Source organism: Alternaria metachromatica (assembly GCF_023757995.1).
Source record: "Alternaria metachromatica strain BMP 0045 chromosome Unknown scaffold_1, whole genome shotgun sequence".
Taxonomy (NCBI): Eukaryota; Fungi; Ascomycota; class Dothideomycetes; order Pleosporales; family Pleosporaceae; genus Alternaria; species Alternaria metachromatica.
In genome coordinates this window covers 546205-560790 of record NW_026055492.1, presented here as the reverse complement: position 1 = coordinate 560790, position 14586 = coordinate 546205, and the positions used below count along the sequence as shown (strand labels likewise).

The window sequence follows — 14586 nt, the reverse complement described above, 5'->3', positions numbered from 1 at the left end:
TCAGCTTGGCTAGCGAGGCTATAATGAAATGGCGCGCAGCCCTCCTGCAACTGATACAAAAGCCATGGCTGTTGTACGCGGTTCGATGACCTTTTTGCTGCGAGTCCTGATACTACATGAATACGCTTAGGCACCCACGTCTCAGCAATGAGTATTACCGCAGCCTACGATGGTACGAAAGACAGCAATCTGCATGAAACAAAAGCTTTGTAGGCTTCTCGACCCTCAGTTACATATGCGATCTGCTTCTTACGCGTTGTTGTATCCGACAGGGTAAGAAAGAGCTTGGGGCTGTGAGCTATTTCGACGCAGGGGCGCCAAGCCAAGGCTCGAGGCCGGACCTCGGGAGGCTGTGCCGCAAACACTAAACTCAATTCGCGTTGGACTCAATGCACGCCACCACCTAGTCGACACGAAGCCTTAGAGTTGCACTCTCGCGTTCCGTCAGCTGGACTAAGGCTTACTTTTGCACACCGCGTCCCCTCGTGCGTGCTGTTATAACTACGACATGTCTCTAGGATCGCACAATGACCTCCATGGTACCGGTCTTAGTACCGCATCTAGCATCGATACTAGAGTCTCATAGGCTCTTCCCTCTATTCTGGCTAGCTACCGGCGCACGGTCTTGAGGCCGCACCTTCGCACTCCTGCTGTGCTTGACCAGTGTCTGTTGCCCACCGAGGGTGCAATACCAGGCCTGCAGGCCGCAGTATATAAGGATGACGAAAGACTGGGAGTTGGTGCAGGATGAGATCAAGGAGCTTTCTTTCATCCAGAAGAAGCCTCTGGAAGAGGTCAAGGAGCTCATGGAACGCAAACACAAATTTCGGGCTTCGTGAGTACTTGCAAAGATGATGATTCATCGTCTTTCGATAGCTGACGAGGGATACAGGACACGAGCATATCGAATGAGGTTGAAAGAGTGGGGTATCATGAGGCACAAACCGCGAAGAGCCACGAAGTCGCGTCACAAAGCGAGGCTATCCAGCGAGCAGAGTTCCGATGGCAACGCTGGGAACGACAACGAGTCAAGCGAGTTCGCAGAACCCATCTCGATCGACTCGGCTTCCAGAGAGCATTGTACAAAGACGGGTGGTTGGCAGGTTGTAGCTAGTCTACCCACTCTTATCGCCGATGAAGCCGGGACGGTCGCAGAGCCAACTTTTCTGGGTCTATTGAACCAGCCACAAGAGTATGTAGGTCTCTGATCATCCCAGATTCGTGCGCTCAGTGTGTATTGACCATATCGTAGTCTCCGGCCATCCTTCGAAAAGACATCGTCGCAAGATTCTAGGCACGCCTCCGGCATAGTACTAGATATGGTCGGCGCAGTCCTAGACGGCGATTTGCAAAAGTTGGAAAAGCTTATTGTCGACAATGTCGATCACATCAACCATCCTATTGGTCTGCCTTTCGATGAAGCAGGCGCACGATTCGTTGGCCACCCTGCTCTGAGCGAGATGGTTATCTTGCAGCATCCAAATCAGACCGTATTCGATATTGCGTGCGGTATGCCTTGCGGACCGATCATCTGGGTCTTACTTGCTTACGGCGCAAAAGGTTCCAAACATCCACTTGGAACAGACTTGGCATTGCATAATGCCATCAAAAACGGGCGCACTTACACTGTTCAAGCACTGCTCCAACCAGGTCGTTCAGAGGTCAATGGACTTCCGGGCTCAAGCTGGACTCCTTTACGTCAAGCAGTTTTCTGGAATGTACCTGACATCGTGCGCATCCTTCTCAACCGAGGTGCCAACGTCGAAGATGCTGGTCCATCGCCTGAGAAGCCTGGCGTTCACACAGCATTGCAACTATGCCTTTTACATCGAATGAAAATCTACACAGACCCAGCGGCACGCAAGAACTGCCACACGCTTTTGGAAATGCTTCTTAGTGCTGGGGCAAATGTTCACCGCAAGCCTCCGGAGCTTGTTGCCCAGTCAAACCTCAGCATGTTCATCATGGCATTGCAGAATCGCCCTTATTGGGCGGCCGACCTTTCTTCAGACGAGCTTGAATGCCTCCGGCTGTTTGTTTGCAAGGGTGCTAGCTTCCCTCCGTTCTTTGGAGGTTATCCTTGCAAGTCTCTGTGTCGGGACAAGTTTGAGCACCAAGCGCTGTGGCATTCGACTCCAACTTTTGCGCGGTGGCTCATTGACATCTTTGTACCTACGCCTACTAACGATGGTACCTCGCTCCTATCCGAAGTTCTCGGCTGCTGTCCGGACGCAAAACGACATCCCACCGATACGCTACGCGATATTGAAGTGCTTCTCGGGAAGGGCGTCGATCCGAACAGCGCAGCTCATGACGCCCTCAGTCCTTTGCGAAAGTGCATTGCGGAATGCCCAGCTGTTGATATCGTTCCGCGTCTCCGAATGCTTGTCAATGGCGGCGCCGACCCAGAATGCGAAGATGCGGACGGTGTTCAGCCATACGTTCAAGCGGCGGAATCTTTCGAAGAGCCGCTTCGTACCGAGGTCATGTCAGTGTTAGTCGCTAAGATCTCAGGTAGACATGTAAGGCGCGTCAATGATGCCTCCCACACATGGGCTGCAGGCCTTTTCCCCATCTCAGAGACGCAGACTTATGATCAAGTCATGGCGTGCACGCGTCAAACGGGCGAGTTCATGCTCAACATGCGTAACATGGTACCAGAACATGTTCAGAGCATCTTTCAAAGAGCCTATTTCACTGTTATCAGCGAGTACTTCTTGAATACAATGACCAGAGTAGCAAAGACGAAGTTGCTTAGCTCGAAAGAGAAGGATGAAATCGTCTGGATTGTTTCTATCCGAGATGGCGTCGATCTACCCAAGTACAGCTTCGACCAGAAACTCGTCATTGCGCTGCTGGACCCACAACCACTGCCAAGTATGATGCTTGCACGAGACGATGATGTTCCTCCAGAGGATCCGATGCAATGCGATACGGTCGATGTTGCTGCGGCTTCTCCAGCATCTAGTGCCACGATCACGGGGACTGCGATCGTGACCGCGGCGACGGACCTTCAGCCCCATGCTCCATTCCAGTTCAACTCCAACCGCGGGGCAACTTCGAATAATACACCGTCACCACCCAGGTCTCCGCAATGGCTCGATGAATTCTTCATAGCATCTACGACCCAAATTCGATGGCGCGATCCCTGCGCACCACCCAAGCCAGGCGACGCCCAGAAAGCTGTGGCAGCAGTGCTGATACACAAATGCGCGACTTGCAACGACGACAGGCTGCTCACGAAAAGGGAACTGGAAAGACACGATGCTGAACATGTGCACACTGAAGATTGTGATATCATCGGCTGTAAGAGGCGCTTCTGTGCTGAGAAACGAACCAAGGAACATTTTGGAGGATGTCAAGATCATCTATTCAGTCATTGAGGGCCAGGTCTGCGAGACCATCCCATCCAGCCTCATTAAATTCGTCGAAATCGGTACAAGAATTCTTATTTCCGTGTATACTCGGCTCATATGCCTCTGGCTGCTCCTCTTGCTCCAGCATACGTTCATGCGCTAGTCGTCTTACTTCCATATCAGTCGCTCGATGCCGCCAATGCTCGAAGTATCCTCGCATCTCTAGGGGTTCCAGCTGCCTGAGCACATGACGAGAGCGATAACCGGTGTCGATCATGTTCAGCCGACAGAAGTAACGCATATGATCTGGACCGGTGTGTCTTAGTGTTGCTGTTATTCCGACATCTTGGAGTGCCTGGACATGCGTAGCGGTGTGATCCAATCGCGCACGGTTGGGTAACTTTGCGCGGTCATCTCCCATGCCCTCTTGCCCCATTTGATGATGGGTGTAGATGGTGAGGCTGCGCAATCTCGGCAATATTCCAGTGGCTTTCTGTTCGACGAGATGAGTCAGGAGACGGTCAAAGTCCCAGCATGTACCTCCGAGCGTAAGATGGGTTAATGTCTTCGGCAATACGCCAAGTTCGTAGTCAGGCTCGGATCCCCATGCCTTCCATTTAGGCGTCATCAGTTCATCGACGCATGTGGTCACGTGTGTGAGGTGAGCGTACTCGCTCAAATCGAAAGTCCGATGCCCGTTGTCAGAGTCCCATAGCCCACCGAAAGGGATCTCTAGCTTGTTCAACCGCGTTTTGAGTCGCTTTCTGATAATTTCTCTCAGATAGGGCCGACAGCGGTGGGCATCTGAAGAAGCTGGATCTGCGATGGAGGCCGAGGTGTTGAAGAACACTGGATCGAGGAAGCGGATATCACCATGCGACAACCCTCCTAGCAATAAGCGCTGTAGGTTGGGGATCTGTAGCAGGAGAAGAGCCATGTCTGCCTGGACGTTCTTTCGACGCAAATCATACTTTAGCATTCGCTGGAGGCGCCTTGTAATGCCAGACGACCTCATGATAGGCATATAGATACCCCGTTCCTTCCCTTGGGATTTACGCTCGGAAGTGCGTTCGTCGTGGGTGTCGGCGTCCCGGAAAAGGTCAATGCTCCTGACTAGTTGCGCGAGCTTGGGTCGGGCGGCATACAAAGAGACGAGTTTGTGTACTTTGGCCATGTCGACGCAGACATCTTTATGGAGAACGTCCACTACAATATCATCTATAGCGTGTCAGATAGCCAACAAGCGGGGTGTCATTCTAGCATCCACTCACAAAAGCGCTTACACACCATTGCCAACGAGACGAGTTCGGCGCGTCGGTCCCGAGGTAGACGAGGCAGATGGTCCGTAATATCGAGCAACAATTCATCAGGTAGTGCAAGGAGATACGCCGACATTGCGAAGTAAGAGGTGCACTATCGCGCGAGGTTGGTTACCTGTATAGCGAGGTATGGGTTGCTGGAAGGGTTGCTCCAGCGGTGCATGAAGTGAGTCATGTGGTGTGACTGTACGGCCGTTTAAGAATAAAGAAACGACACTTGCCGCTCATATGAGTCGTTGTGAGTGGTGAGGAGCTGACGTGACTGTGACTTCCTGAACTGTGAATGGGAAGGCTTGGCTCGCTTGAGTCAACCACGACTGCCACACAATGATCATTCATCAACAAAAGAGCAATCAACAAAGGAGCACAAAGGGTATGTAAGGCGTCTACCAGTATCTTCTCATGCATCTAGAATGAACGGAGACAAGTCACGTACATCTCAACAGCTTCCGTGCTGCCAACTACGCTTCGTCAAAACGTTTACGCATCCGAACCAGGACACTAAACGTCAAACTATAGCGATCCTCGCATGATGAGACTCTTCCCAGAATCATCACTGCTACTTAGCGATCTCTGTGCAATCGTCACAGCAAGCTTATCGCGCTCAGTGCGGCGAACAAGCGGATCGACAGGATGGCGATCAGTCAACCACATTCTAGGTTCACACTCGAAGACGCCGAAACATCACTAGGCTGACACCAAGGCAGACAGGAATTAAAATCTCATAACAAATCCAATCATATCTCTACAAACACACCGCCGACCGCTACAACCAAACTGATCCCTCACAATCCACTAAGCCCAAGCGCCAACGCACCAAGCACACTGTTCAACAACGCAATAATACCCACAAGCACAACATTAAGCACCAACTGAACCGCTAGAATCAAAAGACTCAACGCGCTCGTCAACGGGTTGATAAACACCAAGAGCCCAGCGAGACCCAAGATCGCCACCGCGGCGGTAATCGTAGCAAAGATCTCAACGATGATGAGCGCGAGAAGGGCACCAGCGGCGATCAACTGACGCTTCTCCTTGGGCTGGGAGACGTCGACGAGATCAGTAGAGGTAGACCGCTTCTGGTTGTCTTCGGCTGGCACCATGGGTTGCGTAGCGTTTGCAGGAGCGAGGTCGCGGATCTGCGTTGTCGAAGCCGTGATGGCGGCGGTGATCTTGTTGAGTTGCTCGCCTACTTTGGGGATTGCGGCAGTCTTGTCGAGGAGAGACGAGGATGCGGAGAGGGGCGCAAGGGTGGCATCTAGGATGCATTTGTTAGTATAATGCAGGTGATGGGTGGTTTATTTAGGCTGGTGGCTCAAAGGGGGAGGGGCCGTACTGATGGCTCCGGTGTAGACTTGCACCGTGGCGAAGAGGTCGGTGAGGAGGGATTCCACACTGCTGCTTTCCTGGCGCTTTTGACGGACGACGGGGCTCGCAAGCGATAGGCCGCTTAGGGCGAAGACGGCGAGGTGGGAGAAACGCATTTTGGTGTTGGTGGTTACGACGACTATGAAGATAGTGAACGAGGTAAAGTATACACAGGAACGAAACTGAGCGAGTGAATCGTAGTAGAGACTGGTCAGTTATACCGAGAACACGATACCTCTTATACGCCCCTGTGGTATTACCTGTAGTACCCTCCCCGAGTACAAACTGGTTTACAGCATGACAAGAAATCTCAACAGCTAGTTTCGCATGAGGAAATGCTCGTCATCGTCATTTCCTACAATGGTACACGTTCCGGGTATGCGGTTCGGAGTGTTGTCTCGATGCGGCCAGGAGTGATCGTCATAGGCGGACCTGGATCTATTGATAATATACATCCTTGCTGTATATCGCTTCTACCCGCTTTTGTTCCTGCGCCAGAGAATCTCGATCTTTTCAGGAACGCCATGGGCTTTCTGTGTTGGTAAGTATGCGAGGATACTGGTGTTGCGACTGGGAATGGGGCTTCTGGAGGATGTGACGCGATTGCCTTTCGTACTGCGCGTGATAAACTGCTGTGGGGGCAGGTACGTGCCTTCGATTTTGCGTTTCACATCGTTTATCAACCGCCCCATTCACGAAGAAAACCGTTGCGTACCATCACGCTTGTAGCCGGTATGCCGCACGCCATGATGTGCTATAGCGCTTTATACACCGTTTATACCTACTCCGCGGACCTTGTACCATGTCCGCCACGTTCGCTAGGCCGTGGAGAAAAAGGAGAAACAGCGTCATGGCAGAACCAGAACGTCAATGTCAAGGCTGGCAAACTCACAAGCCTCAAACACCGGTGGTAGAAACCCCTGGAGTCAATTGCTCATTGGCTGCGCGCAACTCCATTAGTGCTTCCTGATATCCGGCATCCCTGTCTCCGCTCTTGCTCTACGCGAGGTGATGGATGGGTCTGTGCGGTTCATGCGATGATGGCGTGGCTGGTGTTGTTCGGACTGAGTAGCGCGCGGCGTGGGAGACTCAATCTCAAGATACTATTTAGTATGGTGAATGATGCAAGATCTTCATTGATACGCCTACGGATGCGCCTACGAATGCTATGTTTGCAAAACGCCCTGAGGATAATTACCCTCACCCACCTTTGATATCCCGTCCCGTTCGTCATGTACAACCCTTCCATGCTATCCTCCTTTTGTTCATCAGTCATGTCCATCTAGTCTAACGAGAGCCTTTTCGTCTCCCAAGCCCACGATCGCGACCTATACACGACCTATACACTCAGACGAAAGATGCAATGATTTGCCATTCAGGGGAACACGAATCCTCCTGCGTATTGTAGGATTTTCGTCTGCTCAGTCTTCGCCGACGAGCCTGATCTCGGCAACTTCATCATCTTGCTGTGCGACGGGTGTGCCGACACCACCCCAGCCATTCTTGACACCGCCATCGTCATCAAAGTCTTGCATCCTTTCGCTCATCTCTCCATCACCTACGGAACCCATCGCTCCGGTATCAGACGCGGCACCGTCATCATCCGAGTCGTTACGGCGATCCATGTTCGCACTGCCAAGGCCGCTGAAGCTCCAAGCTGGTTGATCAGCGTCCATTTCCCAAGGAGTGGACGTGTAAGCACCGTCATCAGCGTAGCCCTCATCGTCGCCATAGGATGGTAGCTCATCATCGTCACTCTGGCTCCCGGCTGCGACTCCGTTCTTTGGACGGTTCGCGGCTGCTGAGTGCGGATAACCACCCCCGCGCAGGGCTACGGCTCCCGCTGCGACTGCGCCAGCGCTCGACGACCCATTGCGGGACGAATCGTCGAGGCGCAAGCCGTTTCCCGCCGGTGACCGAGAGCGAGGTTGTTGGTCGTCTGCATCTTCATCAGAGTCGGGGTTGCTGTTGTCGCCGGTTACAATTTGCTGAAGAGAAGGAGGGCCTAAAGGGACGGGGGAACGGCGGCGGTAGAACAAAAGGTAGGCGTTTCTCGATACGGCCTTGCGGCCGGATTCACACCGAGACACTATGGAGTCTAGTGAAGTTAGCATCAATGTGACTGTGTGTAAAGGATATGCGGTAAAGCTTACCATTGTAGTCGTACCACTGCTTGTCGAAGAAGTTTTGAGCAGTGGCCGTGTAATGACCGCCTCCAAGCCCACCATAGTGATTGTCGACTGCGAAGAGATCATAGGTAAGATCCTTGCCTTCAGGGAAACCGACTTTGCCGGACAGATCTAGTCCCTCTACAGGGAAGTCAACTAGATCTTCGATCTTGTCCCTGAGGTTTCTCGCCCCGCTAAAGCGCTTCAGATGGATAATTAAGATGTCAGGAACTGTCCAGATTTCGAGTGTCTTTGTCGCCCTGCGCCTCTCCTTGCAACGGCTGCAATACCATGCGTTGTCTTCGGAAAGAACCTCGCTCTTAGAAGATTCGACAAAACATTCATCAAGGTTGATGCCGTTTTTGCGACGAGCTGCGCGCCTCTCTTTCTTTTCGCGAAGCTCTGTGTCATCGAGAACCTCTATGTTCTTCATGACGTCCGCGCCTCTGTCATCGTCCGTCGTAGAGGCGCCAAATAGAGCATCATAGGCCTCGGCATTCCAATCAAGGACAAGGGCCTCGCCCATTCGGAGCAATCTCTCATCCGACTCGTCGTCAGGTTCGTCAGGGTAGTTCGGCTGGTCTGGTACTTTGCCTGCTTTCTTACTTTTGAAGTTCTTGTTGTTTTTGTGCTTTCGCTCCATTTTGCGCTCATGCTTCCGCGCTTTCTTGCTCTTCTTCTTGTTCTGACGGCCCGAACGGGCAAACTCTTGTGCTGCCGGCTCGACTGATTGCATTTCCTCGTCGCTGCTGACGTTGGCGGCATCAATCGCTGCGTCGGCGTCGACAATCGTGGACTGTGACAGGTCCTCGTCTTCGTCGCTAGATGTAGTTTCGCTTCCAGCAGCGGACGATTGTACAGACTCTTCTCGAGCTGGTGGTATTCTGACTCGTTTGGTGATAGGCTCAAGTGGCTTTGAATAATCGACGGTACTCCAGCCTGTAGTAACAATCTCTGAGCTCTTTCGTGTGTGCTTCATCTCGAAAAGTGCCCTATTCTAAGTTAGTATGTTGCTGCGCGAATCCAAGGTCGGTCTCAGAGCTGCGACCTTGCGTCACAAGCTTGGCCTGGAACTAGCTTGTACGTACCTGAACTCCGGATGAATGTAGCTACCCGGCCGAAGTACTTCCGGAACCTGGTTAGCCTCATCGACTTGAGCGAAACGCGTATCCTTTGCATCCGTCATCGTCACCTCCACAATGTCCTCGCCCTCAACAGAACCGTCATTGACTTGTGGATCGTTTGGCGACGCATCTTCTTCTGTTGTCAGTACAACATCAGACCCAGGGCGGGATTGTTCTGGTCCGCTGAGCTCACTAAGAATCTTGCGACTAGTCATCCCAGCGACTCTAGACAGAACCTTCCTCAGGATTGTGTCGTAATCCTTGGCTTCCTCCCGAGTGAGAACAATGAAGCTTGGCCATAGCGCCATAGACTGCCCCGTGGCTCTATACGAGGATGTGCTTGGGATGCGGTGGAACAATGGAAAGATGACGCGATCGTGGAGTGGTGAAACGGTCTCCGGAATCTCCTCGTCGGAAGATTGCGAAAGCGTCATCCGGTACTTGGCGCCCTTCTTCTTAGGTGCAGGCCAATTACTTGGAGCCATTTCTAACTCATAGAAATATATTTCGTCCCGTGCTCCTATATTCGACTCCGCTATCGACGATGCATCGTCCAAGTGTCGATAGTATTTGTGACTATACACCTCGGACGCCATGATACGGTTGGCTGGAACGCCGCCGCAGCGCTTGCCGACGAACTCCTTCAATGCTTTGATAGTGGCATTTTTGTCAAAGTCAAGCTCGATTCGACAAGGCTTCCCGTACAATGGCACGTATGTGACGGTATGGGACCAAGACTGCTCTACCGGCAGCTGCAGTGTAAGCTGGCTGTATGGGTCGAATGTGATGCTGACCTTCTCGCAATCCGGACAAACCATGGTGTTCTTGTAAAAACCACTAAACAGGTCCATGGCTACAGAATCGTTTCGAGCTCGGTGGTTCTCCCGATAGACCTCGCCGAGCTGCTTGACTGCCTCAGGGTCCCGGAAGGTATTGTCATCGGAATCAGGGTTCTCTCGGTACGGCTTTTTGTGTATACGGTTCAGATCTTCGTGGAGCGCATCGACTAGCCAGCTGACGAATTCTTGAGAGTCCTGTTGGCCATAACCAGAAAACATGGGATTCGCCCTACCAAGCTTGAGTTTGAAGTCTTTGGGCGAGACAGATGAGCTGTTGTCGAAGCCATAGATGGAGCTCAAAAGACCAGCGTACGACTTGGCAATTACACCTTTGAAGCCTATGGGGTTGTCGATGTTGACCTCGTCTTTCCATTTGTTATTCAGAAAGTACATGCTCAACTCTTCGACACTCCGTAGACATTGGAGAGCGGAATTCATGTAACAGGTATTGCCAAGGTTCGTAAGTCCCACGTGGCCACGGACTTTGCCATTCTGCTTTCTTCCGCGCGTCATGGGTCCTCCCGTTGGAGTGCTCCTACCACTGTTGGGGTTGCTCTGCAGGCCCTTGCCAGCGAGAGCACCAGCCTTGTTCTTGGAAGCTGTTTTGGTGGTATCGGCAATGTATTCACCCTTGTCGTCGTGCTCCTCAAGTACAATGATCTGGTCCTGGGTCAGACCAGCGTCGGCCAGCGTCAGAGACGCGTTGAACGTCTCATTGGCCGTCTCGTCCTTGCCTGTGACCAGCTCACGCTCTGATCCAAAGGCAAGAGCACTGAAACTGTCGGCCGCCATAACGAGTGTAGGCCGTTGCGTGGGTGCGGGTGTAACAGGAGATCCGTTCTGGGGAGACGCGTCGGGTGTTAATATGCCGGATGGCTGTGTTGCCTGTGGCTGGTCTGTAGGAGCGGGCGTGAGAATGCGCCAAATGCGAACTTTGTTGTTGGGGTCAACGCCTGCGGCTTTCTTGGCAGCGTCGACAAAGGCTACAAAGCTCTCGTAGCGGCTCGCGACGAACCTTGCGGCTGGTTTCGTGCTGTCAGCGGCGTTGGGAGTTTTTCGCACTTTCTGGATGGTAAAGATGGGAGGGTGCAGCTCGTAAGAAATATCCTCGCTGACTTGGCCCGGTACCGTGTTGTGGGCGTAGCGGCGTATGACGGGACTCGACTTCTCAAGCCCGTACCAGCTGAGGACCAGATCCCACGCTTTGCGGGGCACAATCTCGAAGTCTTGGCCCATGGTTGTCTCCTTGCTGAGCGCGACGAAGTCATCGCCATGCTGGTCGACCAAGTTCTCGTGCGCTAGTTCTGGGTCGACGAGGTGCGAGTTGTCGACAGGGCCCACGGGACCCAAGGTCGCGTTCCTGCTGAAGTCGTTGGGCCTGCCCCTGTTCTCCGACGTCCTTGCCCACACGCGCTCTAGCCACTGTTCGGAAATAATGTAGCCCTCCTGCCCTTCTACAAGGGCCTCGCTCGACATCATGCCCATGACGCGAGTCACCTGCACGTCGATGTCGGGGAGCCCCTGCTGCTCAGTGGCGTCATCGTCGCCGTCGCCGTCGGGGCTGCTGCCGGCGGGCGCGTCGGCCATCTCTACGGAAGTTGCGCGTGCACTGCGCTGTGGTGTGCTGGTAGGCAGGGGCTTGCTGGCGCGGGCGGCCGAGGGCGCGTCGCTGGTGCGCGTGCCGTGTGCGTCGGGCTTGTCGTCCATGTCGGAGTGGAGGCGCTTAGCGGGTGAGGATGCGCGTGGAGGGGGCCGTTGAGGATGTGCTTCGGTGGTGCGTGTGCGGTCCAGGTCGGTGACGGAGCCCTCGCGGCTGTCGAGGGTGAGGTTGGCGTAGGCTTCGCTGGGGGAGCTGGCCCCGGTGTAGCTGTCTCGCGCCGAGAGCGTGCCTGGTTCGGGCGTGTCGACCAGGACTTCGTCGTGCAGGTGCGGTGGCAGATAGCGTGGCGGCGATGCTGAGGGTTGCGGGGAGGAGCGAGGGGACCCTACACCGACGCTGCCCACATTCGGTGAATGCGTGCCGTCGCCGTTGGACGAGTCTCGTGCGGGGACCACGATCTTCCGCTTCTTGTTATTAGTGGAGGCCGTTTTGAAGCTGATTGCCTACCGTGAAGCCCGCGAAGAGCTTCAGGGCAGACGGTAGAGGGCGGACGAGCGAGGGTGAAAGGGCAAGCAAAAGGCGGACAAGGACTATGCAGCGGGCCGCAGTACCTGGGCAATGGCGCGTCTTCTTCACAAACACAGTAGCACGGCGGTGAACAAACGAGGGGTAACAGCGCAATGTCCGCAAAAATCAGAGCAGCGCCGTGACATGGGCCGTCGTCACTATCGCTGTCCGACCGCTCAGCCTTGCGGACACTACCTTGGTAAGCGAGCTTGGCGACGCGGTGAATGCTCACCCCCTGTCGCGTGTGCGAAGCTGCCAGAACACCATCTGTTTGTGTTTGGTGCATGTCACAATCGCCTAGACAACACCATGGGAAACCACAGCACATGCATGTGTAGAATTCATGACGCCATGTCAACAGTCTGTATTCTGTCCGGCGTTTGGTGTTACGTATGATACAAGCGCAGCATCGCGTTTCATTTTGACCCGCCACTGTTCAGCCATGCGAAAGCAGAGGCACCGCCTACTGGATTCGCAGATCGAGGCTTCGACAGGCCAGGCATATTTTCCCTTGCTTTGTCCCCAGACACACTCCTCTTCACCGGAGGAGCCGCCGCAGGGTTGCTTGCTTCGCTCTCGCCTCTGCGCTTTCCATCATCAAAGAAGCGTGACTGCCCGGTCACAGGTGATGAGTTTGACGTCGACAGAGTACGCGTGGATTTAGAAGGTTTCAATACTTTGATGCCTGTATCACGTCGCTGGTAGCTGGGATCTGAGCTGGTGGTTTTACCCACGTTGGCCCAATCCAGAGAGCCCGTGTTTGTCTTCTCCGCTTGGTCACGGCGCCAGTTGCTCCAGATGGCTTGCGGTGCTCCTGATTGTGGAGCTCCACTTACAGAGCCCGGCTCCTGAGCATCCTTGTCAGAGCGACTTGACGCTGAGAGGCCTGGTTGTGGACGCTGTTCGAGACTCCTCCGGCCACTTGACCCGCCATCCTCAGAGTTGGTCACTGGGCCTGTGCCATTCGATTTCTCCATGGACGAATACGTCTCACGGGTCGGTGAAGTGCTAGACATCTGAGTTGTGTGATGCGCATGCGCTGAAGCCAGAGTCGAAGTAGCGCGGTTCGGATCCGTCGTAGAGGCACCGCTAGCGTGCAAGCACTTGAACGCGCGATCATCTTCAGGACGGACGAGTGGTACCTGAAGCTTGTTACGGTCATCATCATACAGAGTCAGTTGGTTGCATGAAAGAAGGAGGTCGGCATTATGTGCTCGAAGCATGTCGCTACCAAGGAAAATCTGAATGGCTTTTGGATTCACCTGAGCGTCGTGCTCCTCGATGACGGTGAAATCTACGCCTATTGAAGGAAGCTGCGGCGCCGGGCTGTCGGATCGTGAAGATGCTGAAACAGGCACAGCCTCTGGAAGGTAGACAGACAGCTTGATCTTGCGAACCCGGTCCTCGTCCAGAATGACCCGATCCTGAAAGCCCAGGTGTTCAATTGTGTACCAGTCCAAATAGGATGTGTATGAACCTGAACAGACTGCTGCATACAGCAAGGTGTCGTGTTTGAAGTTGGTGTTGAGCCAGCAACGTATTATGGCAGGAACGGAGCCGAGAATGAACAAGCCAGGAGCCAGCCCTGGGACGTCTTGAGGCGTTGTCGGACCAAAGCTAGTGAGGCTGTTGGCGCGACCCGAAGCCATAGAATGCACCGACTGGCCGGCAGAACTTTGCCTTCCGTCTGACTTGTGGGAGTAGCTGCGCTCGCTCATGACATGCCCGCCCATGCTGCTACCAGTGCGGGGTATCAAATCCAGCGACGATCTCGATGCATGCGCCCAGTGACCGTGGTTGGCAGTCTCATCGAAGCGGACGCTGTTCGCGCGAGATGTGGCCCCTACACGGCGGGGTTCCTCGTCGGCGTCAAGTTGGAGATTGCCGATGAGATTGCTGGACTGGTCGTCGAAGTTCGTGAAGTGTTCGGCGGTTGGCTGCTGCAGGGGAACTAACAGTTTTCAGCTAAAGATGCATAAATTCAGGTGAAGCGTCTTACCCTGTTGGGGTGTTCCCCCCAGCACCGAAGGAAAGGGCGATGAAGTCCCCCAGACGTTCTTCAGACGCGAATCGTCTTCCTGCTTGCGCTCCAGGCGGGCGACGCGATCGGCGAGTTCGGCTTGGTGCTCCTGCACACGTAGCATTTCGCTTTGAAAACGCCAGAAATCGTCGCGCGGCTGGAAGGCTACGCTCTGAGGATCCATGCCCGTGACTCTCTCATCCCTTGGTGACCTGCTCAACAAAG

The 14586-nt window shown here is 53.9% G+C and overlaps 4 protein-coding genes across 4 annotated transcripts; 1 reads left to right on the top strand and 3 right to left on the bottom strand.

Moving 5' to 3' along the window:
- Positions 1-719: 719 nt before the first annotated feature.
- On the top strand, positions 720-3106 carry J4E83_000179 (uncharacterized protein; the record flags this gene model as incomplete). The annotated part of the gene is made up of 6 exons (XM_049327142.1): positions 720-835; positions 893-1192; positions 1253-1509; positions 1651-2514; positions 2563-2993; positions 3086-3106. 6 exons carry the CDS (start codon positions 720-722, stop codon positions 3104-3106), a joined length of 1989 nt encoding a protein of 662 aa, XP_049193287.1.
- A 266-nt stretch (positions 3107-3372) lies between these two features.
- On the bottom strand, positions 3373-4646 carry J4E83_000178 (uncharacterized protein; the record flags this gene model as incomplete). Its single annotated transcript, XM_049327141.1, has 2 exons — positions 3373-4574; positions 4640-4646. 2 exons carry the CDS (start codon positions 4644-4646, stop codon positions 3373-3375), a joined length of 1209 nt encoding a protein of 402 aa, XP_049193286.1.
- Positions 4647-5460: 814 nt separating this feature from the next.
- J4E83_000177 (uncharacterized protein) lies at positions 5461-6159 on the bottom strand (the record flags this gene model as incomplete). The annotated part of the gene is made up of 2 exons (XM_049327140.1): positions 5461-5933; positions 6012-6159. The coding sequence occupies 2 exons, from the start codon at positions 6157-6159 to the stop codon at positions 5461-5463; spliced, it is 621 nt and encodes a 206-aa protein (XP_049193285.1).
- A 1305-nt stretch (positions 6160-7464) lies between these two features.
- J4E83_000176 (uncharacterized protein) lies at positions 7465-14485 on the bottom strand (the record flags this gene model as incomplete). Its single annotated transcript, XM_049327139.1, has 5 exons — positions 7465-8141; positions 8197-9203; positions 9300-12238; positions 12809-14292; positions 14341-14485. The coding sequence occupies 5 exons, from the start codon at positions 14483-14485 to the stop codon at positions 7465-7467; spliced, it is 6252 nt and encodes a 2083-aa protein (XP_049193284.1).
- Between the last annotated feature and the right edge of the window lie 101 nt (positions 14486-14586).